The sequence below is a fragment of the Sesamum indicum genome, linkage group LG9 (genome assembly GCF_000512975.1).
Source record: "Sesamum indicum cultivar Zhongzhi No. 13 linkage group LG9, S_indicum_v1.0, whole genome shotgun sequence".
Classification (NCBI taxonomy): domain Eukaryota; kingdom Viridiplantae; phylum Streptophyta; class Magnoliopsida; order Lamiales; family Pedaliaceae; genus Sesamum; species Sesamum indicum.
Window position 1 is genome coordinate 1,254,695 of NC_026153.1, and position 18,937 is coordinate 1,273,631.

At 34.5% G+C, this 18,937-nt stretch overlaps 2 protein-coding genes across 3 annotated transcripts; both read left to right on the plus strand.

Moving 5' to 3' along the window:
- On the plus strand, positions 3,309 to 5,309 carry LOC105170116. The gene has a single exon (XM_011090734.2). It carries the CDS (start codon positions 4,132 to 4,134, stop codon positions 5,035 to 5,037), a length of 906 nt encoding a protein of 301 aa, XP_011089036.1. The 5' UTR covers positions 3,309 to 4,131; the 3' UTR covers positions 5,038 to 5,309.
- LOC105170117 (transcription factor bHLH62) lies at positions 13,854 to 16,683 on the plus strand. Of its 2 annotated transcripts, none has more exons than XM_011090736.2 (8): positions 13,854 to 15,024; positions 15,111 to 15,326; positions 15,416 to 15,481; positions 15,561 to 15,629; positions 15,726 to 15,797; positions 15,892 to 16,092; positions 16,213 to 16,276; positions 16,361 to 16,683. In XM_011090736.2, exons 1-8 carry the CDS (start codon positions 14,134 to 14,136, stop codon positions 16,393 to 16,395), a joined length of 1,614 nt encoding a protein of 537 aa, XP_011089038.1. In that variant the 5' UTR covers positions 13,854 to 14,133; the 3' UTR covers positions 16,396 to 16,683. The 2 variants fall into 2 exon arrangements, with proteins under 2 accessions (XP_011089038.1, XP_011089037.1); XM_011090735.2 differs by having other exon boundaries at positions 13,855 to 15,024; positions 15,889 to 16,092.

Consider the following 18,937-nt stretch of genomic DNA (forward strand, 5'->3'; position numbering starts at 1 on the left):
ATAAGAATCTCAAAATTAACACATCAAATTGATTGAGTGGATAATCATGATATGATATCCACTATGTTTATTTTCTTAACACTTAATTCATTTAAATGTAAAATCATTAACTTTTTTAATTAGAGAATCTTTAATATTTGAATGTTATATACTAGTTCATGCATGTAGACTTGTCAATACCCTATCCATACTCAGGCTCAAAAGAAGTCCGAATAAAAAAATTTATACCCAGATCCTACCAACATATTGAACCCAATTCAAAACCGATGGATCTCAAGACCTTACTAAACCTGCTTTTCCGGATCCGATCCGATCACAGAACTACAATCAAGATCTGCAAAAAAATCTAGCTCAACTTAAATTGCGCAACAATGCAGCATTTCTCGATCTACCATCGCCAAACATTTCAAGAAACAGAGGAACACGGGCCCAGATTAAAGAAACAACATCAAAGTAGAAAAAATAAAACAGAAACCCGCTTTAGTTGCAGAAGGCTACAAGCAAAAATCAACAGTCACTTGGCGATTGGACCAAAGGGCAAGCAAAGCAACAAGCTTGCTTTATTGAGCAACAAACGGACGGGACGACGGAGTTGGGTCTGCGCCGAAGGCGGTGGCGTCGGGATTCGAGAGGGAGTCGAGAGAAAGGATTGAGAAAGCACTAAGCGACGACGGCGATGGGTAAGCGCCGGAGGTGGAGGCGGGTTCCGAGAGGGAGTGAGGCTGACGATTTAAAAGATTGAGAAAGCACGCAATGTGAATTGATGTGAGGTTTGGAAGTGATTTGGGGATGGTCTGAACGGGGAGAAGCGGGGTATATTACCCGATTAAGAACCAATCATTCTAACTTATTGGGTGTGGGTCTGAATTTGGACCTAATTTAGAATGAAGGGTTTGAATCTGGGTAATTGGGGTCTATTGACATGCCTACATGAATGGATCATTAATCTAGTTAATAATTCTCTTTAAACTACACATAGTCACAAAATAAATAAATATAAATATATAAGTACCCTTAATAGAGAACTGATTGAAATTTAATGAAAATGAATGAAAACTAAATTTCTCCAAAGAAACAACACCTGAAAAATCACAAAAGAAAAGGAACACAGGAAATCACTGACTCCCTCACACCAACACAGATACTACTATCCACCTAATGTGTAAGGGTAGGAATGATGGACGATTGAATGGGGTGTTAGTTTTGGCGGGAAATGTATATATATGCATCTCTATCTCTATCTCTATCTCAATCTCCATCTCGGCAGGGTGAGGGGTGACAGGTTAGGAGGAGGCCCGTATGCCCGAGGGGGAGGGGTCCTGGTGGTTGTCCGTATCAGGAGTTACGTGTCATTCCGCTGGCGCCCAACTGGTGGTAGCTTGTCGTTTTGGTTGCAGCCAAATAAAACAGCAACAGGGGGTGGAGATGGGACGACTGACCACTGGCCACCACACCACAACACACCATACCATAATATTACTTGGTGCAGGTATTGGAGTTTGTATAATATATAGGCCATAGGGGGAGTGAACTTGGGGAAGGATCCAGCCAGCCAGCCCATCAAATTATTATAGTTGGACCCGAATTAAAATGCGAACAGGTCCAATATAGATATGTGTAGAACGCAGGCAACTCATTCTTGAGTTACAAGTTGATGGGCATGGGCATGGGCTAGTTTCCATATAACTTTAGGCCGCCTACCTTTAATCCCAGGTATTCCTAGTTAAGCGGGGTTGGGCGTAGAGAGAAATGTTTGGGGGCTGGGGTGGGAAGAAGTGCCCAGAAAGCGGAAGGCAAGGCGGCGTTATAGAAATGGTTTGCAGATGCAGGTAATAACGGGGCGGGGTGCGTGGTTGAAGCATTAATATTGGTGACCAAGAAGGACAGGCTAATGACCATCCCATGCCTTGATTCATTCCTACATGCCAAACACTGAGTCCATAAAAGCGTGATCATCTACCACCCTGCATTGCTCCTCACTAATACATATTCAACTTTTTCTTAATGGTTTCCAGTTTTCAACTTTTTGCTTATACCATGTTCATGTTTTACACTAATTCACATGCAAGGGAGAGAGTTTGCTCCTATCCTCTCAATCTCTCTACTTTTAATTATGAAGGGACGTGACAAGGTTGCTTCTTTTACGCAGGTTAGTTTGCACTACTGTCAAACAAACCCAAAATTTGATTTTAAAGCATGGAGTTCAATTCTCATACTCTTTGATGAAATAATGTTTATTCGAATTAATTCATGTTTGATTAGACACCAACTGAGAGTATCATGTATTAACTAATTAATAGTATGCGACTCCCCTTCATTTTTATTGGAATGAATTGTTTTCGTCGTCCTTACATATTTTCATGATGTTTATCCGTTGGCCAAATGAAAAGAAACTTATGTTGGCAGGCGATTGTGGGAGTAATTAAACTGAATTTTGTAATAAGATATTTCACGTGAAACATGCAAAATAAAGTAAGCACCACTTGTGATAACAAAATGATTAATTTATTTATTCTCAAGTATATAAAAAGTTGGAAGTGGGGAATGTAAGATATATATTGGATAAGATTATGAAATGAATTAAGCATGAACACGTAGCTAACCAAATCTCTTGGGCTCCTGGCTGCACCCTCGCCTGAACTAGCAACACGTACTTGTAATCATTCAACTCTCTCTCTCTTACCTTTTGCCCTCGCCAAGAGCCATGCCACTAACCCCATTATGATTCCCAGAGGCCAGAACCCCAACCCTCAATTTCCAACTTCCACTCATTTCATTTCCCTTCTTCCCCTATAAAATATATCAAACTTGGTTAAATTATCCAAATACATTTAAAATATTTATTATTGATTAGGAATTTATAAATTTTAATTTCAGATACACCAATCCAAATTCAATATTACTGTTTACAAAGTATCCATATTCTAAAAAAAAAAAAAAAACTTGTAAAACTTTCAGGGAGAATATATAGATATATCAAAAGAATGTTGATCATCATAATATAACAGGAATGTAAGGGTAAGAGATTATAATATACTAATGTTATAAGCAAAGGATTCCTAGTACGTAAATCATGTCGAAATGTCTTAATATTTTCGGAATTACTTGGTATGGTTTCAGAAAGTAGTATCACCTTAATTTTCCATGATCTATTATTAAGAAATCATCATCCCTAATTTATATGCATCCATTATGTGTGCATTTGAGCGTGCAGATGCAGAACCCACACATTCGCACTACATGCATGATCATATAAAGTCGTGGAAGAACGTTCCAAGGGCCCTCATATTTGACTTCAACATTCAAATGTTTGAAACCACTGCTCTGCACCTCCGATTCCCTTATCATCTGCCAAACTCATACATATACATATATATATATATATATAATACCTTGGATATGCTCAAGCTGCGAATATATCATTAATTTTAAGCTGGGTGTATTATAAATTATCAACTATGTTCATAATATTTTTGAAATTCTTTCCCCATAATTAACTTTTCAGATGGGTACAAATTTAATTTGGAGGGTTGTAGTTGTACTGCACAGCGTGAAACTAGAATTAGAAAGCAATTGAGTAGGAATAGGATTTAATAAGACAGCAGAAAATCATGGTGAAGGTGCCAGCGCACTACGCCCAAGATTTCCTGATTCCAGCTCAAGCCACCAGATCGACCTCCCTACGCCCCTCCTCGTGCCCACACGTGCCCGCCTCGTGCTCATTGGGTGTTGACGGATCCTACTTGGACCAATAACACTCCTCCACAACTATAAAACGTACAGCCTCCAACAATCCAACGGATATGCCCTGAAGCTGCTGCTGCACTATAATCACTGTACTTAAACCCAGACTGGGATACACCCAGCATATCCTTTCCCACTACCCACCCCAACCCTTCATACCATAAAATACAAAACACCCCCTGTCTCTCTATTTTCATTTTGATCTGATTAATAAAAAAAATTGAGAGTTTCTATGGTATATTCCTTATAAATTCTTGGGCTTTATCCCATTTATTAAGGGAAGCCGCTAGCTTTTTAGGCAATAAAACAATCTCCTTCTGGAGAAATAAGAAACGCTTTCTTTATCCCCAACACTGAAAAAAGAAATTCCAGAAAATAATTGAAAGGATGAATGGTTGTACGAGGATGAAAAGAGTGACTGACCCGTTAGATGATAGGGTCAAGGCACGGATCGTCGGCCGGGATAGGACTGACCCGGGTTACGTCAGCAGCGGCAGCGAACACAGCGCTCACGCCGACGATGACCTCGCCTCCCCTAGTTTATCCGAGCTTTTCTTTGGTTTCGCCGTTGACGACGGCGCTGATTCCTACCCGGAGAGCAATAATGACTCCGATTCTGAGGCTGGTCGGTTTATGTGTGACTCCAGCTTCAGAAATGTGGATTTCATTAAGCCCATTCTGCTGGACCGCACGGATGAGTTTAGGAATGTGCTTTTGGCTCAGGTTTTGAAGGCGGAGCAAGTTTTTTCCTGCCTCAAATCGGATAAGCAGATTATGCGGAGAAATGTGATGGCCTTCCTGCGGGGGTACGGTTACAATGCCGCTATTTGCAAGACGAAGTGGGAGAGTTCCGGCGGACTCACCGCCGGAAACTACGAGTTCATCGACGTTCTGAGAAAGGATTCGTCCACGCGATACTTGGTAGACCTGGATTTCGCTTCCGAGTTCGAGATAGCGAGGCCGACGAATTCTTACGGTCGGCTGCTGGAGTGCCTGCCTAGGGTTTTCGTTGGAAAAAGCGAGGATTTGAAGCAGATTTTGAAGGCTGTGAGCGACGCCGCTAAGGGGTCTCTGAAGAGCAGAGGCCTCCATCTGCCGCCATGGAGGAAACACCGCTTCATGCAGAACAAGTGGCTGGGCTCTTACCGCCGCACGGGCAACCTATTTCCTGCATCGTTTTCTTCGCCATCTCCGGAGAACAGGAGTTACACCGTGGAATGCCGCGCCGTGGGTTTTGACACCGCCGTCAACGGAGGTCGTTTGTTACTTCAGGCGACAGCCCGTACGAGATGATTGGAGTTGAATTAGTAATGTACATTTGTCGAAATGAGTTGGTTTTTGGAAAAAAAAAAATTGTCGTGTTTTAGCAGCAAATATTTTCATATACTTTGGGCGTTATCCTATCACAGTAGTGTACGCGGCAAATGAACACTGTGTGCATACCGCCATGACGGCGCAAAATAGCTGTTCACGTGCAGCGCAGGACATTATTCTTGGCTGAACCCACCCGCATAAAAGATTTTTGATTCAATTCATAATTTTTCATTTCTCTTTCCAAACTAAAATTTGTCCCATTTTAATTCCAATTTAATATACTTTTCACAATCTCAATTTCAATGAGAAATAAATTAATAGATGCAATCATGGTGTTGGGAGTAGAAAATTTAATTTCAACTTATTTTCATTATGTTGAAAATAAAAAATTACACGATCAATTACACCAACTTTTTGATTACACTTTTCTATATATAATCGGTCAACTAAAATAGATGAAATATGACACAAAATTAGTTATATCGATTAACTTATGGATAATTTAAATTTTATTATCTTGTACTTTTTTTTGTTCTTCTCTTTCAAATATAATACTTATAACATTTTTTTAAAACAATATTACTTTTAGTATAACAAGTTTGTAAATGTAGCAATTAGGAGCAAATTTAGTTTATAAAGGTAAGAAGAAGAAAAAAAAACAAGAGTATGGGGATGTTTTTGGTTGAGGTTGAAAAAGAGTATGAGGATTGATGTGAAAGAAGAAATTTGAAGGGGTGGGTCCCAGGTTCGTACTATGGATAATGTAGTCAAAATTAAAGATTGAGATAAGGATAAATTTGGATTTTGCAACTCTGTCTTTAATTGTTGTAGGGGGGGCCCATCAACGCATCAACAAATCAGTTTCTTGGATCATACCCCTCTCATTTACTACTATCCACCTACCATCCAAATCTAAAAGCAAAACTATCAATATAACAGTTTTTATTGACCAAAAGAGGTTTCTATTGTTGTGTAATATTCAATTTGAAGAATAATTACTATCCAAAATGTAAACTCATTTCTACAATTTTATATTTTTCTTATAATCAACTGCTCTTTAAATCAATTTCATCTCCTAATCTACTCTGCAATCAACCCTTCTTTCCTAGTTTTGTTATAACTATTTTCTTTACAAGACAATTTCATTAGAAATGTGAAGTTTGCTCTCTTCATATTTTGAATTAGCATATTTTTGGAAAAATCAATTGCACATATAATCTATATTAATTATTAATAACTAATAAAACAAAAACTAAATAATTAACAACTATAATTAATGTAAGCAACAACCCATAATAGTATAATTGAAAACTCCCTAATCTTACAGTCCATTGTAAATTTAGAGACGATGTTGTGATGGTGTAATTTAAGATGCACAGTGAGCCGAGCTGCGTTAGCCCACTTGGAATCGGGTTGGTTCTAGGTATTGAAACTTGAGACCAGCCCAGTCTAGTGGCTCAGAACCACTTAGTCTTGAGATGGGAGTGGGCTGAATTTACTGGGCCATTTTTTAGGTCTTTGGATCGGGTCCAGTCATTAAATACCAAATCGAACTATTATTAGTAATATGGTAAAAATAGTCCAGCAAACGCATTATATTTCGGGAACATTTTAGGCTTTTCGGCCCAGAAATATTACATACTCAGAAACGTGTCCACAGTTGAGTCTGTATTGAACAAACAGATTATGATAAACTAAAATACTTAAATTTCAAAATATAAGTATTTATTTGTAAAATAATTAAATAAATTTTTGATTAATATGAATTAGAAACTCGACATGTCTGTCGGAAGGGCATTACACCGTAAATAATTTTGTTAACATTCCACTTTATGACATCATTATAAAATATATGTGTAGCATCTTAGATAATTAATTGTGATAGTTCTATAATTTATTTTAATAAAGTTGGAGTAACGCTAATTTGAAATATTTTAGAATTGAGGTATAATATCTATATATTAATTTAGCAAATAAAATAAAAAATTTATAGATGAATTGTTGTCTGACACAAATGGGCTTGAAAGAGTTGGGCTGTTGGAAATCTTATAGTACTACTACTTCACTGGAAGCCGCCCCCAGTTTTCACAAAACCAGGGGCTCCCAACGCCGACCACTTTATTATTTTAAAATACTCACACACACACTAATTAATTAAACTTACTTCATGTAATAATTATTTTCTTAATTAACATGTAATGAAACCACAAATATCTCCACCAGCTACCAACTTTAACCAAATACTAACTATAATTATTTATTTATTTTGTCTTTTTTTAGTACGTACATCATTCAATTTATTTAAGTAAAAAATATTAAAATTCAAAAACCAAAAGAAAAATAAAAGAACCTATTATCAAAATAACGTGCATTCATATTTATAGATCGCAAACCCAGTCTTATCAAATAAAGAATATATTCAAATAAACTAAAATTAATGTATAAACTAGACATATATACATATTAATAGAATGTCAACCTCACAATTTATTTTAAATTTAGGAAATTAAGAATAAATATAAGATGTGTGAATGGTTGTTAAGGTAGAGTGATGATGATGATTGTGTTAAGGTAGCTTATGTAGTGAAGCTTAGTTGTTTTGGGTATTTTAATATACAAGAGTGCTACGGAGATGTTGTAATAAGCAGAGGACAATTATATATGTCATACAGCTTAATTAATATTTAAATTAATTAAGATTGGTGGATTCTAGCTAATATGTGTTGAAGCACCAGCTTCATTTGTCTCCACATTTTTTATTAAATAACTCAACTCCAGCCTTTATATATATTAATTATTTATGGCATTACTCTTCTTAATTATACAACTCCCTAATTTGGTATAATTATATTAATAAAATTTTGATATATTTCAAGAACCCAAACTTTCATTAAAAAAAAAAAATGGAGATCGTTTAGTATAAATAAATAGAGTTGAAAAAACGATGAAACATTTCAAGATTCGCCAAAATAATATGGATTTCGGGTAGATTCACATCCGAAAATATTAAAACTTAATGCTCATTTGAAATTATTTTGTTCTACATCACGAATCATAAGACTACTAATATATATATATATATATATTTTTACCATAAATGAAGATAGTACTAATAAATTATATTTTGATTCAATTCTATTATTATGAATCTTAATTTTCTTGCTCTTTGCTTCATATATATATTTTGTTAATATTCAACGACTTACAATAATAGAATTATATATATGTATATATATATTCATGTCACTAGAAAAAGAAAATGACTATTGACTATAATTTTAATAGTTACTACAGATTAAAAATCATGGCAAAAACTTTTTATTGGCCACGTTTAAATAAAACCCAAAAACATAGGTTTTCCACTAAGAAAAAGTTATTTGCTATGGCTAAGAAAGCCATGGCAAATGTTTTAACCATCATCGCAGATATCACGGCCAACAACCGTTGCATGGTTGTAGTCAATGGCTATTTGTTACGACTATTTTATGATTAACCATGACAACAAATCATAATTAAATATTGTATTTTTTGTATTATCGAATATTTGAGGTAATTAACAAGATAAGAGGGACCTCATTTTTGTGGTGAAGTTAATTTGGAAGATGCAGCAGCAGCTGTAATTTTGTTTGGTGCATGAATTCCAATTGAAACAAATACGAACTACATTATATTTGATGGGATGAATTGAAATATAACTAAATGTACATGAAAGATTCAATGAATGTTGGGTATGTACATTGATATTTTATCAAAAAATAATATCAAAATCGTGTGACATAATTAGATGATGATGCGACAGAAACCATAAGTTTTTGTTTTTATCTTAACATTATATATATATATATATATATATATAAGCGAAGGAAACAGTAATTATTTAATAAATTTGTGAGTATAAATAAAGACATGTTTAAGTAAACAAGTGAAGATAGTGCCAAAACATTTGTAATCTTGCCCACTGATTTAGCTTCATTGTCACTTTCATCCTCCGACCTGTCTCTACAACATACTTAATATATAGTTCTGAAAATCGAAATAATTTGGTTTCACAACCACACAAGAGTTTTTAGGTAGTATATATGTATGGGGAGGGGAAGAGATGGGAAATGATTTCCCTCTTTCTTTCCAAGCATTCTCATGGACATAGATGGATGGATATTGGTCAATGACATGAAAACGGTCGATGTGGGAGGATGCATCCATGAGGGTCGCCAAACAACGTTGATCTATCATAAATCCAACATCAGCCGCCGCAGCAGAATCAAAGAAATTTACAAACACAAACACTTGTTATAGCTATGGAAACCAAATATTTATTGCTCCACCCTCCATACTCCATGCATTGCCGTGTCACACATGCAACTCCAACTTCTACCTACTACCATTTTCTTAGAATCCACTCCAACTTTAGCTACCTTCTGCGCAAATTAATTAGTTTTAGTCGAACCAAATCAAATGTGATACACTTATTATGTAATCGATCATTTTTTCTTAACTGTACATCAATCACACCGCAAATATATTGCATTTGCTATGTAAGAAATAATTGATGAGAATTATTATTATTGTTTCTTTGTAAAATAATTGAATGCATGCTATGTCAGAAAATCATTGAGCTAATATTACAATGATTAATGCCTTTTTCACGGCTTTGTACATTAATTAATTAGGCTCACTTAAAGTTTGAATGATTGAGAATATATATAATTAATAAACAAATGGTTGTTTATAATACAAGTGCATCGAGTTAAATTTTAAATCTAAGATTATGATGATCATAATAAGTAATCTTATGATTAAAAGATTAATTTATTGGAAAATAAATTTTATATAAGTTGAAAATTAACTAGTTAGAATTAATTGCGCATGCATACATACATACATATATATATATATATACATAGGACATGAGAATCCAATAAGATCGTAAAAGTGATTGCATGTGTAAATAGGTCGAAATTAAGATTCCAATCTCATCTTTTCCTTATCATTATAACTTACAATCATTGTTGTTCTTGTGAGGATTTATAAAAATATATTATCACAAAAGTGTATGCATATATATATTTACATAAATGAGATCTGAAATCACAAAACATAATACAAATCATGTCATATCAAAATGTGCTAACATGTATAGTATGATTCACAAATATATATATATAATTACAATATATGTAGAGATTTTTGATATATCATGAATTTATTTAAAAAATACAAAATAGTTTGGTCATACCATATTAATAGGATAAATAACAATATGCTAATTATTTGATATAATTCATACTGTTTAATATGTCTTTTCTACACCCATTCGGTATAAAAGAGAGTCCATATCTATATACAATGCCCGTTATAAACAAAATATAATTAATCAAAATGTATTATAGTATGTAGTAGTTGATCAAGTTGGACCAACTAAGAATATATACCCTGTTTTATCATCAAACTTCATTCAATCAATCTCATTAGCGATTTGGGAAAATTACGTGGCTGATTTGTACCAATCAAAGGAGATTGTATATTTCGAGTCGAATCAGTTGCAAATAATTTATTCTTGATTGAAAATTTATGTTTTTGCATCAATTTTATTTAAGCATGATCAATAAAAAATATTTATCATAATTTTTAGTTCATAACGATTAAAATTATAGCCAATAGTCAATTTTTTTTTTTATAGTGTATATATAAAAAGAAGTACTGAAACTAGCATACCTTAAGTTGCATCACGTAGAAGTTCAATCAAGTGGTAGGGCTTGCAGTAAAATAATATACCTTATATTTCTTGTACCATTCGACCCTTAGGAATCGACTATAATATCCCTAAAATAGGGTATATATGTCACGTACATCAAATATACCAATTAAGACTGAAATGATATTCCCAGCTATAAATTTATTATGTGTTTGACTGTAATTAACTGGGATTTACCCCTTCTTAAAGCTTTAATTATTTAATATTTATATATTGCTAACTAAACAACTTATATATATATATATATGTGTGTGTGTGTGTAGGGCCGCAGCTTGGAGTTATAGGCCGGTGCATTAATTACCAACTATGATCATAATCTTATATACATACATGTATCCTCCATAGTGCGTCCTATATCTTTACATCCTTTTCTATGTACTATACTTTGCATATTCTGTCTATCTGTATAATTTTTAAAAAATATTTATTCAGAAGTTTTATAGTTAAATTAAATATGTAAAAGTATATATAAGCAAAATGATCATTTAATATAAATATTTAGTTTATAAAAGGATATTGATAGAAAAAATATATAATATTGGAAAGAAATAAAAAACAGAAAAAGACTGTCGAAATGCAGTTATCCTCGACCACGACTCGCACATAGTTTATGACAAACTCTACGTGTGTATATGATTCTTCAATATTGTTTATAATTTTTCTTACTACTTAATAAGTATATACAAAATTAAGTATTATATTCATCAAAAAGTGATGGTAATAAAAAAAATAAAATAACAATATAAGATAAAGATGAGAAAAAGATGCATGAAGAAAAAAACTACCAAAAGATTATGGAGAAGTGGAGAGTTAGATTTAAAAAAAATCAAAATAAATAAATGGCAGACCAAAAAAGTTAAAACACCAAAAGGCCTCTCTTCATTAATAATAAATTATAGATTAGTGTGTGTGACACACTTAATTGAGTGTGTATAATCAAATAAAAAGTTTTCAAATTAAAATTTATTTTAATTTTAATTTAAAAAATAATGTTATATGCAATTAAAATTGTAAAGAGTGAGTAAGTTGACGGTTATGAAAGAGGGTAATAATTAAAAAAATAAAACACTAAAAGAGTGCTTACATTTAATAATAAGGTACATATATAGTAACTTTTATCAGCTTCGAAAAATATATTAACCCTAAAACGTGGATAAAAGGTGGGATGCTCATTTTCTTTAATACAAAACAATGGATAGCTTTGATCTCGTTTATTACTATCAGATCTGCCAAACAAAATTTAAAAAACAAATGGAAAGGAAGAGGATTTGAATTGATAGAAAAACAAAGGTGAGGAAATTGGAAATATATATGGGAATGGGAAGGCGACCAAACCCGATTTGAGCGGGGAGAGATTAGAATTGAATGCAATCATTGACCTACTACTCAACACACGTTAACCATTTCTCTCTCTCTCTACTATTCATATTTATATTATTAAAATAAAGTGTTTCACGTGGACCATAACAATTACAAAAAAAGTAAAATAAATAGCCAGAATTAACCGCGTCATTAGATTACTTTTTTTTTTTAAATAATTATTGATAGTGGTTTGACTTTAACCCCCAGAGAGACAACTTGTGTTGACTCCAATGATTGAGAAATTAAATTAAAAAAAAAAAAAACACAAGAGAGGAGGAGGTGTTAAATTTGCCAATTGCTTCACTTTCTACCAATCTATTAATAAGTTTAGAGAGCAGAAATGAATGTCGACATTCAAGAAATATCATTAATCTAACAACTCTCAAATTGCCTTTTTTTTAATTATTATCTACGTAAGCATAGCTTCAGTCATGACATCATGGGACTTACCATTTCCTCAAATAGGACAACTAGTTTGTTACATGCATTTCTTTTTACATTTTCATTTCACAAGAAATATTTGGTGGTTTGATTTAGGGTGTGCCTCTATCCCCTCCTAAAAATTATATTTAAATTTATAATGTGCAAAGTAAAGTTGGGTGATTTATTCATTTAAAATTAATTCCGGATTTGAAATGTTGGAAAACCAAATTTTGATGGGAAGACAAAAGCAATCTTTCAGAAAATGACTCTTTTTATACGGTTTCCATTTAAAATGAAGAGTCAAATCTTAAGTGTGCAAGTTTTGTGTATATATATATTAGAAAACAATAAAGTCCTCTCAATTAACGATTTTTACTTAATGCTAAGAGGCGACATTGGTACTGCTTTTCTATTTCCGCCCCAAACATTCCTTATAATTACAAAATTACACATAATCATTCTTTTCTTTTTTGTGATCAAAAGGATCAATCATTTTATATCATACTATTGTTCAACCCAAACATTTTTACCATCAATAAACCAATCTAATATATATATATATATAGCAGCGCATCAAACATCAATCACATTGCAACTATTTATTATGCAATTGATTTAAGTTCAAACACATTCGATCTAACACTCTAGCTCCATCATTGTGGTTCACTAAGAAATTTGAGCAGAAATCAAGTTTAATAAAATACGAACTACTTATATAGTTTAAAAAGAAAGATGAAGTGCACAACAAATATATGAGAATTATTGTGAGATTAAGTTAGATGAGGCACGAGTAACATGAGTTTATTTCAAAACACAAACAAATCATTTAAATTGCAATTCCATCACTCCTACACCAAAATTATTCTTAAAAAAACCATTAGCTAAGAAGCCAAGTTAATGATAAAAATAGAAAAAGTGGTAATATCAAGAAAAATGGGTGAAGGAAGAGTTTAGGTGGTTTAACGTCCAAGGCCCGGCATTCATCTTCAGCTTCACCGCTTTTACCGGCTACAGAGCCACACCATCTCACTCGGAAGTCGGAATTATACACACACACCCACCCACCCACCCCCCCAAATTATATATAAAGAAAAGGTCAAAATAACTCTTTTCCTTTTGGGCTATAATATAATCACCACACCACTCTTCCTTTCCTCTTCCCTTTTCCTTTATACACACCACCCACCCTCCCCCCCAAATTATATATAAAGAAAAGGTCAAAATAACTCTTTTCCTTTTGGGCTATAATATAATCACCACACCACTCTTCCTTTCCTCTTCCCTTTTCCTTTCCAGTTTCAGTTTCCACTCTCCTCTTCCTTTTTCCTTTTCTTGCCCCAACACCACCACCTTATTCCCCCACCCTTCATTTTCCCTTCTTTCTTCATTTTCTGCTCCCTCTCTTCCCTCATTCTTTTCTCTTTTTTCTCTCTATTTATACACACACACACACACACACACACCCCTCCCCCCCTTCTTCGACAACAACGTTGACATAAGATTCCTCCTCAGCCTCTCTCGTTTTTCTCATAATAATGGACAAAGATTACTTCATGAATGCCGGAATCCCACCACCTCAACCGCTGCAATTCGAGACCACGTTGCCGGTTCCATGGTCTGGACTGAGTTGCCCCCCGGAGCATTCTTTCTTGGACCCCAACTCCTCTATGGATCATCACTACTCAAGTTTCGAGTCAGCTCTGAGCTCAATGGTGTCCTCTTCCCCCGCTGCCGCCACCACCACTTCTGGATTGTCCAACGAAGCTTTCGTCCTCCGTGAACTGATCGGAAAGCTCTCCGGTGCCGGGAGCTCCACCTCCTTCCCGCCGCCGGCCACCACCACCACCACCACCAGCAGCCCTTTTAATGATTCTAGTTACAGGACTCCTTTGAATTCACCTAAGCTTCAGCTGCCATTTCTTGATCAGATGAACATGCCTAATTTGGCAACCTCATTGCCGCCGGCTCCTCCTCCTCTGCCGGCGCTCTCTGCCGATCCGGGCTTCGCAGAGAGGGCTGCCAAATTTTCCTGCTTCGGCAGTAGGAGTTTCAACGGCAGGACATCTCCGTTTGGGGTGAACAATGCTGAATTGGGGCATAGATCCAACACCACATTGATGGGGAACGGGAAGTTGCCGCGAGTCTCCAGCAGCCCTGCTCTAAAGCAAGGCGGATCACCGGTGGAAAACAAGAATTCAGGGCAACATGGGATGGAGATTAAGCTTGTCAATGGGTTCGTATCAGGTTCGGAAAAGAAGCTGAGTAAATTGTCAGGGTCCGGCGCCAGTTCTAATGAGGAATCCTCTGTTTCGGAGCAAATTCCGAGTGGAGAAAACGGCCCCAAGACGTCGAATGAGATGAGTTCTCGGAAGAGAAAAGCCGTTTCCAGAGCAAAGTCGAAAGAAAATGGATCAAATTCAGCTAAGGTTCGCATCAATTTGTCACAAATTTCTTTACATTGATGCAGTTGATTGAGAGTGCGCGTTAATCAAGGAATGTTTTTGTTTGGCAGGGAGGTGAAGGCGACGATGATGGAAACGCCAAGCGTTCAAAGCCAACAGAAATTGGCAAAAACGAAACGAAAATGGAGGAGGAGGGCAAGGGAGGGTCTAACGACGAAAGCGAGAAGCAAAAGGCGAATCAGAAGCCACCTGAGCCACCAAAGGACTACATTCATGTCAGAGCAAGAAGGGGTCAGGCCACTGACAGCCATAGCCTGGCAGAAAGGGTAAATGCATCCTCAAAAACCCTTCAATCTTTCACCAACTTATGGAATCGAATTGCGGTATCATTGATTCTTTTTCACATTTTCCTCAGGTCCGGCGGGAGAAAATCAGCGAGAGAATGAAACTTCTCCAGGATCTTGTACCAGGCTGCAATAAGGTCTGCACAAATTCCACAACCTTCACAATCTAGTAATAAGATTAGAACGACTTCGATTTAAAGAAATTTTTCGTATCAGGTGACTGGAAAAGCATTGATGCTCGACGAAATCATAAACTATGTCCAGTCGTTGCAGCGCCAGGTCGAGGTAAATTGAAAGAAAATGATCAAAGCTGTCCGTATCAAGGAAGGATTGACACGAAATTCATAGACTAAGTATTTTTTTTTTCCTAATGTCTGACAGTTCCTGTCAATGAAGTTGGCGTCAGTGAATCCAGGGCTGGACTTCAACATGGATAATCTTCTCTCCAAGGATGTGAGTGAAATTTTACAAACTCAAATGTTTCTCCTTGTCCTAAACAATTCTTATTAAATAAATGATTTGATGGGTCGTTTTCGATTTGCAGCAGATGTTCCAACCCCAACAGATGTACCCTTTGGATTCCTCTGCACCAACGTTGTACCATCATCAGCCTCAGCAAAACGTACAACAATTTCATGATACCACCAATGCCTCCACAGGAGGCCCGTTGAGCCAGTGTCCTGTGGACCCTCTCCCACTAGGAGTTCAATTGCCTTGTACTGATGGATTTAGTGAAAGTCTTCCTCAGGTAAATGTCTAAATGTCAACTGTCATGTGTTAAGATACGATGGTAATTGGCGTCGACATCACCTGAATGTTCAACTCCTTTCCAAAATTTTGTCCTAATCTAAGGTTCATTTTGTAACAGTTCCCTGCATTCAGTGAAGATGATCTGCACAGCATTGTTCACATGGGGTTTGTCAACTTTCCTGGTAAGTAGAGTAGAAAAGAAAATTATTTCAGTTTTTTGAGACTTTATATATGTGAATTATTGAGGATTTGTTGATCTACTGCAGTAAACCAAGCGTCTGATACGAGAGTCGAGCGGTGACAGCGCGGCCCGGCCCCGGAGGAAGAAAACGGGCTCAGCTGTATATAAATGAGACTTTTAGCTCGCCGGGCCTGGAAGAATTGCTAATCTATCAACCTTAGAAGGAACTAGTCCAAGAATGTTTCTTTTTGGTTTTTTTATAAGATATGTACTTAGAGATTAAAATTCTGTCTTCCCAATTATTTTCTTGGTGCAAGTCTTGATCAGGAGCAGAGCACCACCCATATTTGTACTATATAAGATGTAATATATTCTCTTAGTTATGATTAAGAATGAGATATTAATTAATGATATAATTTTCATGGCCATTTTCAACGGTTGAGATATGTGTACATTGAATCATATAACTGTAGTAGTTGACATTTGATGTAGTGTTTGTAGATGCATGCAGGATGGTGTATTGAAATGTTGTTTAGAGCAATAATAATAATAATAATAAATGGTGGTTATGATAGTTATATATATGTTGTAACCAGCTGTGGGAGAGGTGGGGCACTTTCGTCTTAAAAAGTCTTAATACAAATGATAATGACTCCAATTAAACTTTGGTTGTGTAGTCAATCATAATATCTGGCACATTTCCAGGAAGGGTCCCTCCTCCAAATTTCTCTTTTACAGATGATTAATCACAAACACAAACACAACAAGAAGAACCTTCTCTTCTCTTTCTCTCTCTACATTAATATATTAAAAAATAAAATAAAATTTGATGGACATAAAAGGAATCCCAGGTTGGCAATGACTAGGCCCAATGAATCTTGGATTTAAAATGATTAGTTTTGGGTAATATTTTAAAAAATAAAAGGTTAAGTAGTGGGGGTATGGAAAGATGCCCTTTTAAAAGATAGATTAATCATTTGAAGGTGAGGGAGTGGTTAGTAATTAAACAAAAACAGATTTATGATTTTTGCAGCCTTTTTAATTATTTTAATGACCATTGCATTATTGGTCTGCTCTGTTAATTATCACAAAAGATTCTCCGAAAATGATGTTTTTAGACATTATTAGTCATAATACAATAACCGATGTTGCCTGTCTCGCTCCCTATTAAATAATTTGGTATCCTTCATATGAATTTATATCCACATCAACTTTAAATTACCATAAAATAATAATATCATGTGTCATCTAATTATCAATAACTTTGATGAATACAAACGAATTTATATCCACATGAACTTTAAATTACCATAAAATAATAATATCATGTGTCATCTAATTATCAATAACTTTGATGAATACAAACTCATATCCCCTCTCCACATATTATTATCATTATTATTAATTAAAGAATGCAGAATGATGCAGGGAAATGTGTTTGTTTTGGCAGTTGGATTTTGGTACTCAACATTCTGCCTCTTATCCCACTTTTGCCCCTTCTACCTTTCCCTTACTCTCTAAGCAACCTTTTAAACTCTGCACAAATTCAAATTAAATATTTGTTATATCTTTAATATTTTTCATTATTACCATATAAAGAGTCCATTATTCCAAACACTTTAATGGTACATTTAAATGGATGGATTTGAACTTGAACTGATGATTTGGAAAAAAGAATTCAGATGACTCAATTTAAAAAGAATTTGAATTTAGTAAAATATAATTCAAAATCATAATGAAAAAGTTTGAAATCTTTTAAATTTAGAACTATTCAAATAAATTAAAAGAATTTTGTTATTAAATATTTAAAATTCACAATCTAAAAATTTACTTTTAAAAATAATTTGTACGATGTAGAAACATAAAAGATGTTTCGCAATAAGCTTAACAAACACACTCTCTAGTGTATGTCTATAAAAAAAGATAGATGCAATTTCCCGGAGTTACTTTTTTTTTTTTTTTTCTCCCAAAAAATTGGTTATTCTTTTTAATTTTGTCTGAAATGCACTTTAATGGTCTCATGATTACCAATTTTCTAATACATTCATGCGACAAAATGTCGGCCGAGTGTGTTATTAATAATTAAACCCTACGTTTAGATGTATTTTAAAAGTTTTCTTGTGTCTATTGCTTTTACAAATAACACTTTATGTACAATTCATAATTAGTTTATGCAAAGAAAGTATTCCTGAAAGAGGATTAGACACTTCACTCTCTCCTTTTAAACCCACGTATTTACGTAAGGTGTTATACGTTTTATTGAAATCTTATATACTTTTGTCCTAAAACAAAGGCTTCTTCTCACGAAAATTTATACTTCAACATTTATATATTACTCAAATTTATCGCCTGTATCTATTTAGAATGACAATAAACACTAATTATTTAAAACAGTATTTTAAAAATAAAAATTTATTATAGAATGCAGCAAATAAAATAGAACAATGAACCCGGGATAGAACAATGTGTATATAACACCTCTAAAGTTTGATTCCATCTAGTAAATAAGTTCATCTGTTAGTCAAAATTCACTGAATCTACTGATATTACAGAAAATTTGAATGAATATTGATATTTATCTTCAATTCACTCGTTACTGACTTATTGTAGGTCAAACAATTTTTTCGGACTAAATCACCTTTATGATGGTGAAAATTTACCT